General features: G+C 44.2%; 1 protein-coding gene across 6 annotated transcripts in view; it reads left to right on the top strand.

Annotated features, from left to right (window-relative positions):
- Positions 1 to 14,380, top strand: part of Slc26a5 (solute carrier family 26 member 5) — a 45,471-nt gene that overhangs the window by 27,406 nt on the left and 3,685 nt on the right. For 3 of the 6 annotated variants that reach the window (XM_031379900.1, XM_031379899.1, XM_031379897.1), the window contains exons 8-16: positions 5,113 to 5,260; positions 6,466 to 6,579; positions 7,426 to 7,503; positions 8,138 to 8,233; positions 8,516 to 8,622; positions 11,293 to 11,362; positions 12,297 to 12,389; positions 13,029 to 13,136; positions 14,048 to 14,248. In XM_031379900.1, coding sequence (XP_031235760.1) covers positions 5,113 to 5,260; positions 6,466 to 6,579; positions 7,426 to 7,503; positions 8,138 to 8,233; positions 8,516 to 8,622; positions 11,293 to 11,362; positions 12,297 to 12,389; positions 13,029 to 13,136; positions 14,048 to 14,248 — 1,015 coding nt within the window. The remainder of the gene's footprint in view (positions 1 to 5,112; positions 5,261 to 6,465; positions 6,580 to 7,425; positions 7,504 to 8,137; positions 8,234 to 8,515; positions 8,623 to 11,292; positions 11,363 to 12,296; positions 12,390 to 13,028; positions 13,137 to 14,047; positions 14,249 to 14,380) is intronic. The other 3 variants (XM_031379898.1, XR_004121412.1, XR_004121413.1) reach the window with 3 other exon arrangements.

Here is a 14,380-nt window from a genome sequence, read left to right as displayed (position 1 = left end):
CCCTCCCCTCCTCTCCTCTCCTCTCCTCTCCTCTCCTCTCCTCTCCTCTCCTCTCCTCTTCTCTTGTCTTCTCCAAAGCAACAGAGCCAGCCATGTGCCTGGATGTTGGGCACTGAGGGGAGCTGTAATGTTCCATCAGGCTGTGTCCAACTAGGAGTCTCCAGGGAGGCAGAAAGGCAAAGCAACTCACACAGACAGACCTCCACTGAGCCAGGATTTCAGGCAAAGCTTCCAGTTGTGAACATCAAAACAGAGTCAGTTTCACAAGTGTTTGTTTTTAAATATATTATAATGACTCAGGGTAAAAGCATAAAAAGATAGCTTTTTTTCAATTTAGATTTTGAACTTGTAAGAATACTCTTATATCCACCATCCCATTTGAGGCTCGTAGTAAGCCTTTTGACAATGTATGTCACTACCCCTGTTTTTTTGTGAAAGTTCATTTATCCTCATTTATTTGGCAACTGTTTACTTAATGCCTACCCTGTGCCAGGGACATGGCAGTTACAAACACACAAACAAAAAGTTGTCCTGGCCTGCTGAGAACTCCGTGAACACAACAGTCAACCAGCAGAAGCGAGTAGTAGGAGAACGCTGAGAAGGCAGGGTGCCAGGTAAGCCGGGGAGGAGGCGGCCTCTGCTTAAGAAGGGCTCCAGGGAAGCTGATATCTGAGAGCCCTATGTGAGATGCCTCGGTGGCTCCCTGCTGAGTTGCAGCCTGGCCTCAGAGCTGGCTCCTCTGCGGCCCAGTTTGTCTTCTTTCCATTACCTCATGGACTCTCTAACAGTGAGTTCTGTGATAAACATTTGTCTTTGATTGGATCGAGCAGATAATCCTATTCAGTTACTAGTTACAAATAATTTAATTAAAACAAGAAAGTCTTACAGTTAAATTTCTCCTTGAAAGAAACAAACAAACACATACTGATAGGTTAACATCCGTGTCCATGACGCGCCCCCCCCACCCCCACACACCTGCCCTCCCCTGTGGCCCGTACCAGGAAGCACTGTAACTCCTTCCATCGGTGGGAGCTAAGCTTTAAAAAGAAGAGCAACTTTACCTTCTGAAGCTTGGGTGCCCAGAAAACATATCCTCTTGAAACTTATGAAGACCCAGGCAGGTGTCCAAATGTGGTAGTGTGCACCTGTACACCAGCAACTGAGAGGCTGTGGTGAAAGAAAAGCAAGTGTGGGGCTAGCCTAGGCTACACAGCAAGTCAGGAGCCAGCCTGAACAGCTAGCTGGCTGGCATCTCCAGCTGAACAGCCAAATCTCATTTACATTATTCCTCAGAAAGGAAAGCAGAGGGCCCCCAGGCCTTATAAGGCCTCAAGTGACATCACTTGCTCTATTCTGTTGGTCAAGTGTGTTAGAGCTACACGTTTGGATCACTATGACCAAAACACCTAACAGAAAAAATAGAAAAGGAAACAGACAGAAAGCAATGCAGGATCACATTGACTCAGTTTCAGAGCAGGTAAGGTGGGGTGAAGGAGTAGCAGGAGCACCCATTCACTCCATAGGTGGCAACAAGCTAAGCTGCAAAGAGCACAGAAGAGAACCAGGGTGTCAGATGACCTTCAAAGTCCCTCCCTTGCTGACCTGCTTCCTCTTTCCAGGCCCTATGTCCTTTAAAGGCCCATGGCCTTCAAAGAAATGCCAGGAGCTATGGTCTGAGGGTTCGAAACGTGATCTCTGGGGGACTTTGCAAAGCCAAACAATCACAGCTTCTTGCACAATTAGCTTAGAGGCCTCCCACAAGGAAACTGACCTGACTCAAGGTCACTAGAACTTGGGTAGAAGCTGCCATGACCTGAGAGCACTGCATTCTGCATGTCTGCAAAACCAGGACCATGTGCATGACACCAGGTTGTGCAGCCAGCCTTAAGAAATAGCTGGGGCCTCCTGGAACCCAACCACAGCTACCTGTGCCTGCCTGCACAGTGGGACTAGGGAAGGCATTCCTAGGCATTCCTAGGTGGGCCCCCTTTCAACAAGGCACCCCTTTATCTTTCTCTCTTTTGAAATGGAAGTTTCAAATAAATTTGCATTTTAATGCCCTGGGTCCTTCAGGGAGAGGGGTCTGGCTTTCCTTTTGTTCCACTGAATGACCCTTGGCTTCTCTTAACCCCCAAATTCTCTCTACTGTCTGTAACCACATCATTTGCACCTGCTTTATCTGTAGCAGCTCTAAATGCACTCTGTCCTTTCCCGGCCAATCTGCTTGTGTGTTTATCTAAATTCTCATTAACTGGCTAAAATCAGCGAGTAATAACTATGCCTCAGCTGAAATGTTCCATGGTCTTGAAGCTTCCTCCATCATATCAATTAGCCCATTACCTTCTCATTCAGCCTCATTCAGAGTTGCAGGACATGGACCCAAATGTCCAGATTCTTGGCCAAACGTAACACAAAGCACCAGTAGCCCAATTCTCTTTAGAGACCTTCTTCTCATCTGAAACCTCATGAGCTTGCTGTTCATGCTCACATTTTTATCCAGATTTTGGATTTGCAAACTCCCAGCAGAACCAACCAGGAAGTTCTCGTCAGCCTTCTAGGATTTATCAAGCCCAACCTTCAAATGCTTCCATATCTTCCCCCAAAGTCAGGTTTTTTTTTTTTTTTATGGTTATTCAAGACAGGGTTTCTCTGTGTAACAAACCCTGGCTGTCCTGGATTCACTTTGTAGACCAGGTTGGCCTCGATCTCAAAGAGATCTGTCTGCCTCTGCTTGGCTAGTGCTGGGATCAAAGGCGTGAACCACCATGCCCGGCTCTTGCATACTTTGTAATTGTGATCAGATTACCTGGCAGAAACAACATAAGGAAGGGGAGAACTGTTTTGTCCCTCTCACTTACATTATAGTGGGACAGGCATGGCAGAGCAGCTCCATCTACAGCAGCAAGAACAGGAAAGAGTGACTTCTCACAATGGGCCAAGAAGCAGATAAACCAAGACCAGAACCAGGGGTAGAGATAGATTTCAATCCCTACCCTGTCCCTACAGACCTGTCTCTGCTGGCCAGGTGTGGTGATTTGAATAGGTATGGTCCCCATAGACTCATGTGTATGAATGCTTGGCCCATAAAGAGTAGCACTACTAGGAGGTGTGGCTTTGTTGGAGTGGGTGTGGTCTTGTTGGAGGAAGTGTGTCACTGTGGGGACAGGTTTTGAGGTCTCATATACTCAAGTTATATCTGATGTGGATCACAGTCTCCTTCTGCTGCCTATGGGCCCAAATACAGAGCTCTCAATTACTTCTCCATGTCTGCCTGCCTGCTGCCATGTCCCACCATGGTGATAGTGGACTGAATCCCTGAACCTGTAAGCCAACCCCAATTGTTATCCTTGATAAGAGTGGCCTTGGTCATGGTGTCTCTTCACAGCAATGAAACCCTAAGATACCAGGCCTCACTCCTAAAGGCCCCACAGCTTTCAAACTAGTGCCACAGTGGTACATGAGTATTTATTCAGAACACGGGTCTGTGGGAGACATTTCATATACAAGCCATAACAGCAAATCTGAAGGCCAGCGAAGGTTCAGTAGAAAAGCCACATCTAGATGGAGAAGTAGTTACACCCACAAGTGTGAGCTGGTGGCTGGGTCTGAAGCTAATTTATGTATGAGTGCTTAGCAATACGTACTCATAAATAAACAGACCCTGAAGGCCCCAGAAAGTGGCGATTGACTAGTGATGATCCCAGGGTCACTTTCTTGAACTCATTCCTGTTCTGGTATCCTATATTTCAGGCCTAAACCAGCTGCCAGGCTATCCCTCTTTGTAGTCAGATCCCTGGCTTTGTCTTTCTGCTCTGTCTTGGAAAAATTGCTTCACAACTGAAACTATGTCTTTTTTTTTTTTTTTAAACCTGTAATTTGAGATATTGGTGGCACCTATGAAATAGGCCCATTGAGAGGAAGAAGAGAGAGGGTTTATGTGAAAACAACCCAGGCTTAAAGGGCCTACTTCCCTTCCCTTTTCTCCTTTCCTTACACCAGGGTTTGAACTTGTACTATGACACAGTGTGAAAACATTGGTGTAAAAAGGCAAGTTATTTGTGTTTTTTTGTTTTAGTTTGGTTTTGGTTTTTTCGAGACAGGGCTTCTCTGTGTAGTCCTGGCTGTCCTGGAACTCACTCTGTAGACCAGGCTGGCCTCGAACTCAGAAATCCACCTGCCTCTGCCTTCCAAGTGCTGGGATTAAAGGCATGTGCCACCACCGCCTGGCTGCACCACCACCACCGCCTGGCTGTGTTTTTGTGTTCTTAATGGAAGAACTGATTGGGCTCACACGGCTGTTTAACTTCATGTAAAGTCTGGGTCTGACGATGCCTCATTCACAGATTATGAGAAATAGTTAAATAAGCTAACTAATCCAGCTCAGAGGACTTCCCATACAAGAATATGATAACTGGCTTATATAGCAATTAGGTGAGTGCTACAGTTATTTAACCCAACACCTTGAATTAAGCAAGATACATCTGAGAATCTCCACTGTTACTTATAACACTGTAAGGATTACCTTCCATAGTACTTTAGGATAAGTGTTCCAAACTACCATATTGAAAAATACTGGGCTCCCCTTCGCACCGGTTCAGAAGCCACACTTCGGGGTTGTCCTCCAGTTTCCATGTGAGACCTCAGGAGGAGAAGGAATATCTTTTCTGAATATCTGTTAGAACTCAGCTGAAGGGACAGTGAATGACACAGAGAGAGCAGAGGAAGATTCAAGTACATTACCAGGGCAGAAATTCTCCCCTGAAGCAGCACTTGTCCAAAACACTCCCCACCCCAAGCCTAGTTCAGGTGTCCCTGCATCTGAGTATTCCACCGACCCGCTCTTCCTAGTTTGGAGTCTTACTTCCACCTGTCATCAGGTATAAGGTTACTCTGCTATAAATAACTGGGCATCCAATCTACAGAGATAACTCATCCCACAGAAAACCTGGACCAGAAAGAAGGTGGAAAGCGGAGGCCCTTCTTGTTGCTGCATAAGAACCAACAGGGTCATCTCGTGCAGATAAGGCGCTCTCCCTGTTCTGCTCCACTCTGTGTGCTTGCTTACCCCCTAGTGCTTATAGCACTTGAGTTAAAGTCACCTTGGCTTTTCAGGCTACTCCCTCCTGCCAACCCGGACACCAGCCTGTTCCACCTGGTGTATGTGGACGCCATTGCCATTGCCATCGTTGGATTTTCAGTGACGATCTCCATGGCCAAAACCTTGGCAAATAAGCATGGCTACCAGGTTGATGGCAATCAGGTAAAAATCATCACTTTCTCATGGACGTTTTGCTGGCATGTGAGCGCCAAGCTCTGCTTTACACAGCAAAGGGGCTAACGTGGTAGAAAAGGCTTTACTCTGATGATGGATATTGCTGAAGCATTTATTTATTTGACACTGCAATGTATTCCTGTCTTCTATTCTCTCTCTCTTTGCCTCCCCCTCTCTCTCTTCCTTCTCCTCTCTCCATTGTTGCATATAAGGTCTCACATTATAGCGAATGACCTAGTGGAATTCATTATGAGGGAATTTGTATTCTATTTGCTGCCTTCTTTTATAACATAGCTGTAAGTGGGTATTTAATCCAGACTCCATGATCTGGAATCTTGTTGTATTGTCTATTTTAGCTCATACATTGTTTTTCATTTTGGTGGCAGACTCTTCATATGTTACTAAGTAGCAAAAGCCAAGCATAGAATGAGGATCTTTTCTAAGAAAGGTCAAGCAAACACTTCTATATGTTTGTTTGAGACAGAATTTCATTATGTGGCTCTGGCTGTCCTGAAACTCACTCTGTAGATGAGGCTGGCCTCAAACTCACAGCGATCTGCCTGCCTCTGCCTCCCAAGTGCTGGAATTAAAGGTGTGTACACCTGGCTAGCAGATACTTTTTGACGGCATGGAATACAGATTTTTTTTAAGAGTCAGGGCCTCATCTACCATGTAACTATGTAACTCAGGTTGGCCTCAAACTTGTGGTAATCTTGCTTCAGCCTCCCGAGTGCTGAGATTAGAGGGTATGGACCCCATGCCCAGATATGTCTAAAGGAACCAGATGTTCCACATTTATATAAAATCAACCTAGAAATCCCAAAGTAGCCCTAAAGCACGACTCACAGGTCCTAAGGAGGCACTGGTATGCACTTCTTCATGAGCAACAGGTCAGATATCTAAAATATGCCAGTCACCTCGCATCCAGAACTTTCTCTCTTGAAAAGTATTTTTCAGTTATATGCGAATTTTTTAGTGGTGTTTGTACAGAACGTGGGTTTGGGAAACTGGGAACAGGTAGAAATCACAGCATTTGTCTCTGACACAATGAAAGTTGGCCCGAATTCCAATTGTTAACTCACACGGTGGTAAAGAAATGTAGCGTCACAAAGTGGGGGGAGGGACAGCCTTTGCTGCTGAAAGTGTATCTAGACTTATTGGCTGTTGTCCTTGCTTTGTTCTGACTTGGAAAGGAGCTCATTGCCTTGGGGATATGCAACTCCATCGGATCTCTCTTCCAGACCTTCTCAATTTCGTGCTCCTTGTCTCGAAGCCTTGTTCAGGAAGGAACCGGAGGGAAGACACAGGTGAGACACAGGGCTGTACACAACAGCCCTCCAACAACCAGCCATCTGACGGTGGTGGTGATTGACAGTCTCTTGATTCTATTGTGAATCCAAACCAAGGTATTCTGCCTGCCAATCCATACTCCCATCAGAGAAAGACATGATTGGTTGAAGCAAATCACAAAAAAACCCTGAATCTATAGAAAAGATTCAGTACATTCTCCAGTTAAATTGGAAGTTATATGAGACTCGTCTTGCTACAGTAAACCTTACATGTTCAGAAATGGGCTTTTTCTGCAAGCCTAAAACTGATTGTGGGCATGAGGCTAGCTCTATCCAACGGAGCATTCGCACAGTGATAGAAGTCGTTATCCTTTGTACCATCCAAAATGGCAGCCATTAGCAACATGCAGCTCTTAAGTGCCTGAAATGTGGCTATGCAACTAAGACCTTTAATATTAATTTTTAGAAGCTGAAATCATGACCTGTGTGTGATGGGTGGCCACCATATTGGGCAGCAAACACTGGTCTGAGCCTTCCGTTCCTGGGCTTAGATTGGCACCCAGTGTCTTTTTCCACCTCTGACAATAACATTTAACCAGGACGTTTAAGCAGCTCAGATTCTGCCTAGCATCTATAAGAGGAACTCACAGTCAACAAGGGCTAGAGGTGTAGGCTAAAGCTAGAGGTCTAAGTTTCTGTAATAGTTTGGAAGACTTCTTTGTTTATTTGTTTATTTGGAAAGGAATGTTCTTTAAACCAACATGTTCTTGACTTTCCCACAGTGAATATGGCAAAACTAAGGTCAGCCTGTGTGTGCCGTTGCTTTAGTCTAAAAGCCCCTTTCCTGTGTCTTCTCTCATTCAGCTTGCAGGTTGTTTGGCCTCGTTGATGATTCTGCTGGTCATATTAGCCACTGGATTTCTCTTTGAGTCATTACCCCAGGTGTGCACCGTGGGCTTGATGGGAGGTGGATCGTGCTACTCTGTTTGTTTATGTTTTGTGGCCGTCTTGAAGGGTTACTTTTTCTATCTAATGTATCATTAGCAGGGTACTGTGGAAAACGGCTGTGGCTAGGACTAAGTCCTGCTCCATAATCTATTGACCGCTGAGTGTCCTTGAGCTCCTGCACTCAGTTTCCTAATCCACAAAGTCATATTTGCGCTGGCTGACCCCAGATACTTCCATCTTAGGCCTCCGTGACCTTCTATTTTCATTAAATATTACATTTATTTGCTGGTTGTATTTAATCTAGGAGAAATCAGAAGAAGACATAATAAAGGCCTAAGGAGAAGAATCGTAGATGGAAAAAGAATTCCTGTAGTTACAGATTTGATTCTGGACTTCCTGACTGCCATGCAGATTTCCTATTAGGGCATCCACCTGGTGGTTCAAGGCCAATTTTAAATAACCAAATGCTGAAAGTCCCAGTGTCCATGTCTTCAAAGGTCCCCTGAGAGCTCCATGAGGAGCAGGTGGGGCGAAGGGGTGGGAAAGGCAGAGGAAGATGGGGAGAAGCCAGCTAAAGGGGTCCCTGTGAACGTGACGTAAAGACACGGATGGACGGGCTATGTTGCAGGCCGTCCTTTCCGCCATTGTGATCGTCAACCTGAAAGGAATGTTCATGCAGTTCTCAGACCTGCCCTTTTTCTGGAGAACCAGCAAAATAGAGCTGGTAAGTAAAGGTGGTTATCGGATACAGGTCACTGCGGCAGCTACCAGTGGTACGAATGAAATTGTGAGAAAGATATTAATGCAATCAGTTGTTATGTTACCCAGGCAAGGTTGTGTGTGTGTGTGTGTGTGTGTGTGCGCGCGCACCCATGGGTGTACACGTGGGTGTGTTACTCAAGGTATGTTTGTGCATTTGTGTACCTGTGTATGTGTGCATGTGGGTGCGCGTATTTCTTGTGGAATTATTAACGCGTTCTCTAGAAGCTTTTCGACTTTCCTTTAGACCATCTGGCTCACCACATTTGTGTCCTCCCTGTTCCTGGGCTTGGACTACGGACTGATTACTGCTGTGATCATTGCCCTGCTCACTGTGATTTACAGAACACAGAGGTGAGTGCCCTGCTGAAATGACTGCAGCTGAAGTTACAATGCGGCCTTCCGCATAGACTCAGTGGGAGCCAAATAACGCTCTATCAGGGCTAGAAGAAGGGCCTCGTGGTGGGACTCACGCCTACCATGTTCAAAGCCCTGAATTCAAATCCCAACACCTGAAAATGGGGATTGATTGTTGCATTCTTCTTCCTCCAAAGCATGGCAGAAAAGCTCCTCTCCTCTGCCACTGCCTTCTTCCTTCTGCAACCAGGAAGTGCCTGCCACCTGTACCTTCCTCACAGCAAATGGCAGGTCCCACCCCCAAAAGCCTTCTTTACTGACAAATCAAGAACCAATTGAAGAACAGGACATTAGCATCAGAACCTCCCCTTATACCTTGTGCTTGGACTTGAATGCTTGGAATTGAAGAGAAACAAGTGCTCTGAACCCCTGAGCCATCTCTCTGCAGCTCCCTGTCATCCATTTTCCTTCTAAGGAAGCTTTCCCCATTGTAGTCTGTAATACAGGGTCTTATTAGAATCTAGAGGACTTCTCTGTCTTGGAGCTCTGATGGACAATATGCTTTAAAGATACCTAGGGAGCTGAGGTGTAGCTCGGTGACACAGCACAAGATTACTGGATACAGTGTCCCAACTCAACCCTGCACTCTAAAACAAACCAGCAACAATCCATATTCTTTGACAAACTACAGGATAGAATTTCAGATGTAAGCTGCTTGTTTTCTTTACTTAGTAAGGTTTTAGGTTTCTTAGCAGTGGGTGGGCAAGGCTCGTTCTTTGGGTTTTATTTTGTTTTTAATTTTATACTTCTTTGTCTCCCATAAAGAATTAAACTTGAATTTTAGGTCCTGTTCTTTGTGATCTCCCCAGGATTTCGCAGGTTGGCATTTGGGAAGCCATGGCTCAGAATGCCTGTTTACTCTCAGTTGCTCCTTATTCTATAAGTAGCCCACATTCCCAGAAGTCCATGACTAGCACATTATCTTAGTTAGGGTTTCTATTGCTGCAATTAAATGCCATGATCAAACAGCAAGTCGGGAAGGAAAGGGCTTATCTGACTCACTTCTGCATTGTAGTCCATCACTGAAGGAAGCCTGGACGGGAACTCACACTGGGCAGGAACCTGCCTGATGCAGAGGGCCATGGAGGGGTGCTTCTTACTGGCTTGCTCAGCCTGCTTTCCTTACAGAACCCAGGACCACCAACTTGGGGATTGCATCACCCACAATGGGCTGGGCCTTCCTCCATCAATCAGTAATTAAGAAAATGCCTTACAGCCGGGCAGTGGTGGCACACGCCTTTAATCCCAGCACTTGGGAGGCAGAGGCAGGCAGATTTCTGAGTTCGAGGCCAGTCTGGTCTACAGAGTGAGTTCCAGGACAGCCAGAGCTATGCAGAGAAACCCTGTCTCGAAACCCGCCCCACCCCAAAAAGAAAAAAGAAAAAAAGAAAAAGAAAATGCCTTACAGCTGAATCTTATGGCAGCATCTTCTTAATTGATGTTCCCTCCTTTCAGATGACTCTACTTTGTGTCAAGTTGACACAAAGCTGTCCAGCACAGCGTGTTCCAAGCACTCAGGTTCCCTTAGAACACATATCTCTGAAGAGAAATCACTGGATTCAACAACCATTCCTAAGCCTCTTCTCCATGAACTGTGGGTGCTATTGATGCCATGGAGTCTGCTTCATCCACAAGCTCACAGTTTAGTCAGCTTTGTAAAGCACAATAAAGTACTTATCAATCTTCCTTGAGTTGATATTTGTGGAGGTTCTGCCATTCTTCCACAGAAAGACCAGATTCTCAAGCTATTGTAGTCAGAGACACTGTCCTTCCCTGAAGGACGAGTTGGTCTTCCCCTGAGGATGACAGACAGATAACAATGATACCACTGATGTGGACAAGATAATGAAGTAAGAGTGGGAGTAAGTGACCATAACCACTTATGGGTCTAGCTCTTCGTAAAGACCGGTGCTTTATGTCATTCCATTCCCACAACTCCATGGTTAGCATCTCCATTTCTACACCTGTAGAAACGAAGCCTAGGGTGACTGGGGAACTTATCTCAGTCATAGCTTATGGTGAGAGAATGATTTAAATGCAGCTTTTCATTGACCTAGAGTTTTTCATAGAAATATTATCTCATAGAAATAGAGTTTTTCATAGATCAGTGATCAGTCACCAGTGATTTTGTTTTTGTTTTTGTTTTTTTGGTTTTTTTTCCCTTTGGTTTTCTTTGAGACAAGATTGCTCTGTATATCCCTGGCTTTTCTGGGACTCACTTTGTAGACCAGGCTGCCTTTGAATTCAGATACATGCCTACCTCTGCCTCCTGAGTGCTGGGATTAAAGGCATATACTGCTATCACCTGGCTTTAGAGACTGGTTTTAAATCAATTTTTATCATCTTCATAAAATAAGAACATATAGCTGGCTACACATGCCACATTAGGGGTAGGTATGACAGACTGTGGTAAGAAGCAATAAAACCCATGGATTTTTTTGGAAAGAGGCCTCTTTGCTCTAGACATCCACTGGACAGTAAGCAGGCTGACCTCTCTGGGATCAGTAGGACCTAGACCTGCATAGAAATGGTGCCCAGGCACTCCAGGGGGTCAGGACAGCCCTTTCCTCGTTTGTCTATTGAATTGATCTTTCCTTCTCTCAACAGTCCAAGCTACAAAGTCCTGGGACAGCTCCCCGACACCGATGTGTACATTGACATAGATGCGTATGAGGAGGTAGGACTTTTGTCTAATGTCTTAAATGATTGTAAGCATGTGAGTTATGTGTCTACCCATAGCAAAGGAGGAAAGAAGAGAGAACTAGGAGTTGATATGAAAAGGTGCAATCTCAACGACTGCCTAGACTGTTTGTGCTCTATACTGTATAGTAACTACCTTACTTCCTAATGCTCATTCTCAATGAAAATGGGTACAGAAAGTACACATTTAAAAACTGAGAGCATGCTTTGTATGGTTTTTTTATTGTTTGTTTGTTTGTTTTTTGATGAGTTTAAGCCAATGGAGAAATACCAGCTTCAACCATGTTAAATCAAGATGGTGGGACCATGGCATTGTCTAGCTTCCTCTTTAATAGTTATTATACCTTCAAGGTTCTTTGATCCTGAATGCTCTTGTCTTATATAGATTTGCAAAAACTTTATAAAATCTCTGAAAACTAATTCATCTCTTTTCTGCTTGGGGGAAAGAAAATCTGATTCACTATAAAGTATTGGGAAATGAGCCTGATGTCAGGATAGGTAGTTTTTTTTATAAATAAATTACTAAACTCTAAATGCCATCTTTGTGTTCCATGAAGACTCTTGGGAAAATGTTCACTTTGCTTTATTAGAGTTGAATTGTGGATCAAACCAAGTAAATCTGTGTCTGTGTTCACCTCATTGGTGTGTGGGTCCCACGGGTGTTCACCTCATTAGTGTTGGGGGGGCCCCACTGGTGTTCACCTCATTGATGTGCCCGGGGGGGGGGTGTTCTTTGTACTATTCTTGAATAGAATGGCGTCGTTTTGTCTAAGCATGGGAAGAGGGTGTCTTCTGTCTTCACACTGTCGTCTGTGTTCCTTGTCATGTTAGAGGAGGAAGCACATTTCGACTTTGATTAGAAATACATCCAGGTGCTAAAATCACCATTTTTTTTTTTTTTAACCTCTCAGGTGAAAGAAATTCCTGGAGTAAAAATATTCCAAATAAATGCCCCGATTTACTATGCAAATAGTGACTTGTATAGCAATGCTTTAAAAAGAAAGGTGAGTCACCTTTTGTTTACTTGTTAAGAGTAATAAATAAAAATGAAGACAAAAATTAAATTTTTTATTAGAAATTAAAAGCTGATTCTTTCAGAGGAGAGCATTGTAGGTTAGAAGGGATAGAAGGATCATTCTTCCACCTCAGGGTACCTACTAGAGTAAAATAGATGTAAAACTAACTATCTTAAACATTTTTAAATGTACCACCCAGTGCTAGCATGAAGTCATTCCCATGTTTGAGCAATCATCACCACTGCTTATTCCTTTTTCATACGTACTCATTACCTTTAAAAAGAAGTGAGAAAGCAGTCTTCCTCTGGGGATTAAAAATCAACGTCCTCTAATCCACGAAGACAAGTTTAAGAATCTAAGCCTTCTAAGCTTAGTAAGTACCGCTGTACAGTTGGCATTGTTGTTGATGTTTTCAATTCTTTATTGCCTGCTAGTCTTGAATAAAGACTCAGACCAAGAAAAATAATAGTCTTTCAAGGAGTAACTCAGTTCAGGGCATCTGAGGGAAAGCAGAGCAAGGTTTGGGGCACAGACAGCAATTGGGCAGGAGAGAGTGGAAGAGTTCTCGGCATTCAAATGGGTCCTGGGGAGCCGTGCGATGACCTTATGTGCCTTGTCTTTGTAAAGACTGGTGTGAACCCAGCACTCATTATGGGAGCAAGAAGAAAGGCCATGAGGAAGTATGCGAAGGAAGTTGGAAATGCCAACATGGCCAACGCGACTGTTGTCAAAGTGGTGAGTCATCTGCATGTCCTCTACCTTTAACCAGGCTGAAATCTAAACGCGGCCTGAAGTATGAAGTCGAGGACACGTGGAAGGAGCTAGGTTTCCTCTGTGTGGCAAAGCTGGGTGTGGTAGCACATGGACGGAGACAGAGGCAGGAGATCAAGGCCAACCTCAGCTATAAGGAGAGTTTGAGCCCAGCCAAGGTCACATGAGCCAAGGTCACTGTCTCAAAAAAAAAAAAAAAAAAAACCAAAGTAAACAAGACATAAAGATAAAGTCAGTTATAAGGATGTTTATGAAATAAGTAGTGAAAGAATTGTTTTTAAAACTTAAAATCACATAGCACCTTAAAAATTGGGCCACTATACATTGTAATTCAGCTGATAATTAGAAAGTCATAGGCTAGTTTTTGCTGTTTAGACTTCTGGTAACTTGTGGCCTGTCATGCTGAGGTTAATAAAACTTTTCTAAACTAGGAGAAAAGTGGGGACAAGGGTAGGAAGTATGAAGTACCCTGGGCTATGTGGAGTGTGTATGCCTGAAGAAATTTAGCAAAATCTAAATAAATGTACATACTGTTTTTTTTTTTTTTTTTGAGAATACATGGGCTTATTTTCCATTATAAACCCTTTTCACAGGAAAAAAAATGAGTTGTTTAGAAAATTCATGTTTTATAGGGCTGGAGAGGGGGCTCAGCAGTTAAAAGCATTGGTTGCTCTATCAGAGAATGCAAAACCCACATGGTGGCTCACAACTGTCTGTAACTCCAGTCCTGAGGCTATGATGTCCTCTTCTGTCCTCTTCTGGTCGCCATGGGTACTGCATACACAGGACATACACATGCAGACAAATCATTCATACGCATAAAGTTAATTTAAAAAACAAGAAGAAGAAAATTCATGGTCTCATTTTGGTCATAGGACGCAGAAGTAGATGGAGAAAATGCTACAAAGCCTGAAGAAGAGGATGATGAAGTCAAATTTCCCCCAATAGTCATCAAAACAACATTTCCTGAAGAGCTGCAGAGATTTTTGCCCCAGGGGGAAAATGTCCACACTGTCATTCTAGACTTTACACAGGTCAATTTTGTGGATTCTGTTGGAGTAAAAACTCTGGCCGGGGTAAGTACCACCTGGAACAACTCCTTCAATGTCTGCATCCCTGCATCCCCATTGGCCACCTCAAGGGCAGGGACCACAGCATCCCTGCATCCCCATTGGCCACCTCAGGAACAGGGACCACAGCATCCCTGC

This window comes from Mastomys coucha, unplaced genomic scaffold (genome assembly GCF_008632895.1).
Source record: "Mastomys coucha isolate ucsf_1 unplaced genomic scaffold, UCSF_Mcou_1 pScaffold19, whole genome shotgun sequence".
NCBI lineage: Eukaryota > Metazoa > Chordata > Mammalia > Rodentia > Muridae > Mastomys > Mastomys coucha.
The sequence above is the reverse complement of the archived record's forward strand: the minus strand, read 5'-3'. Positions and strand labels throughout refer to the sequence as shown.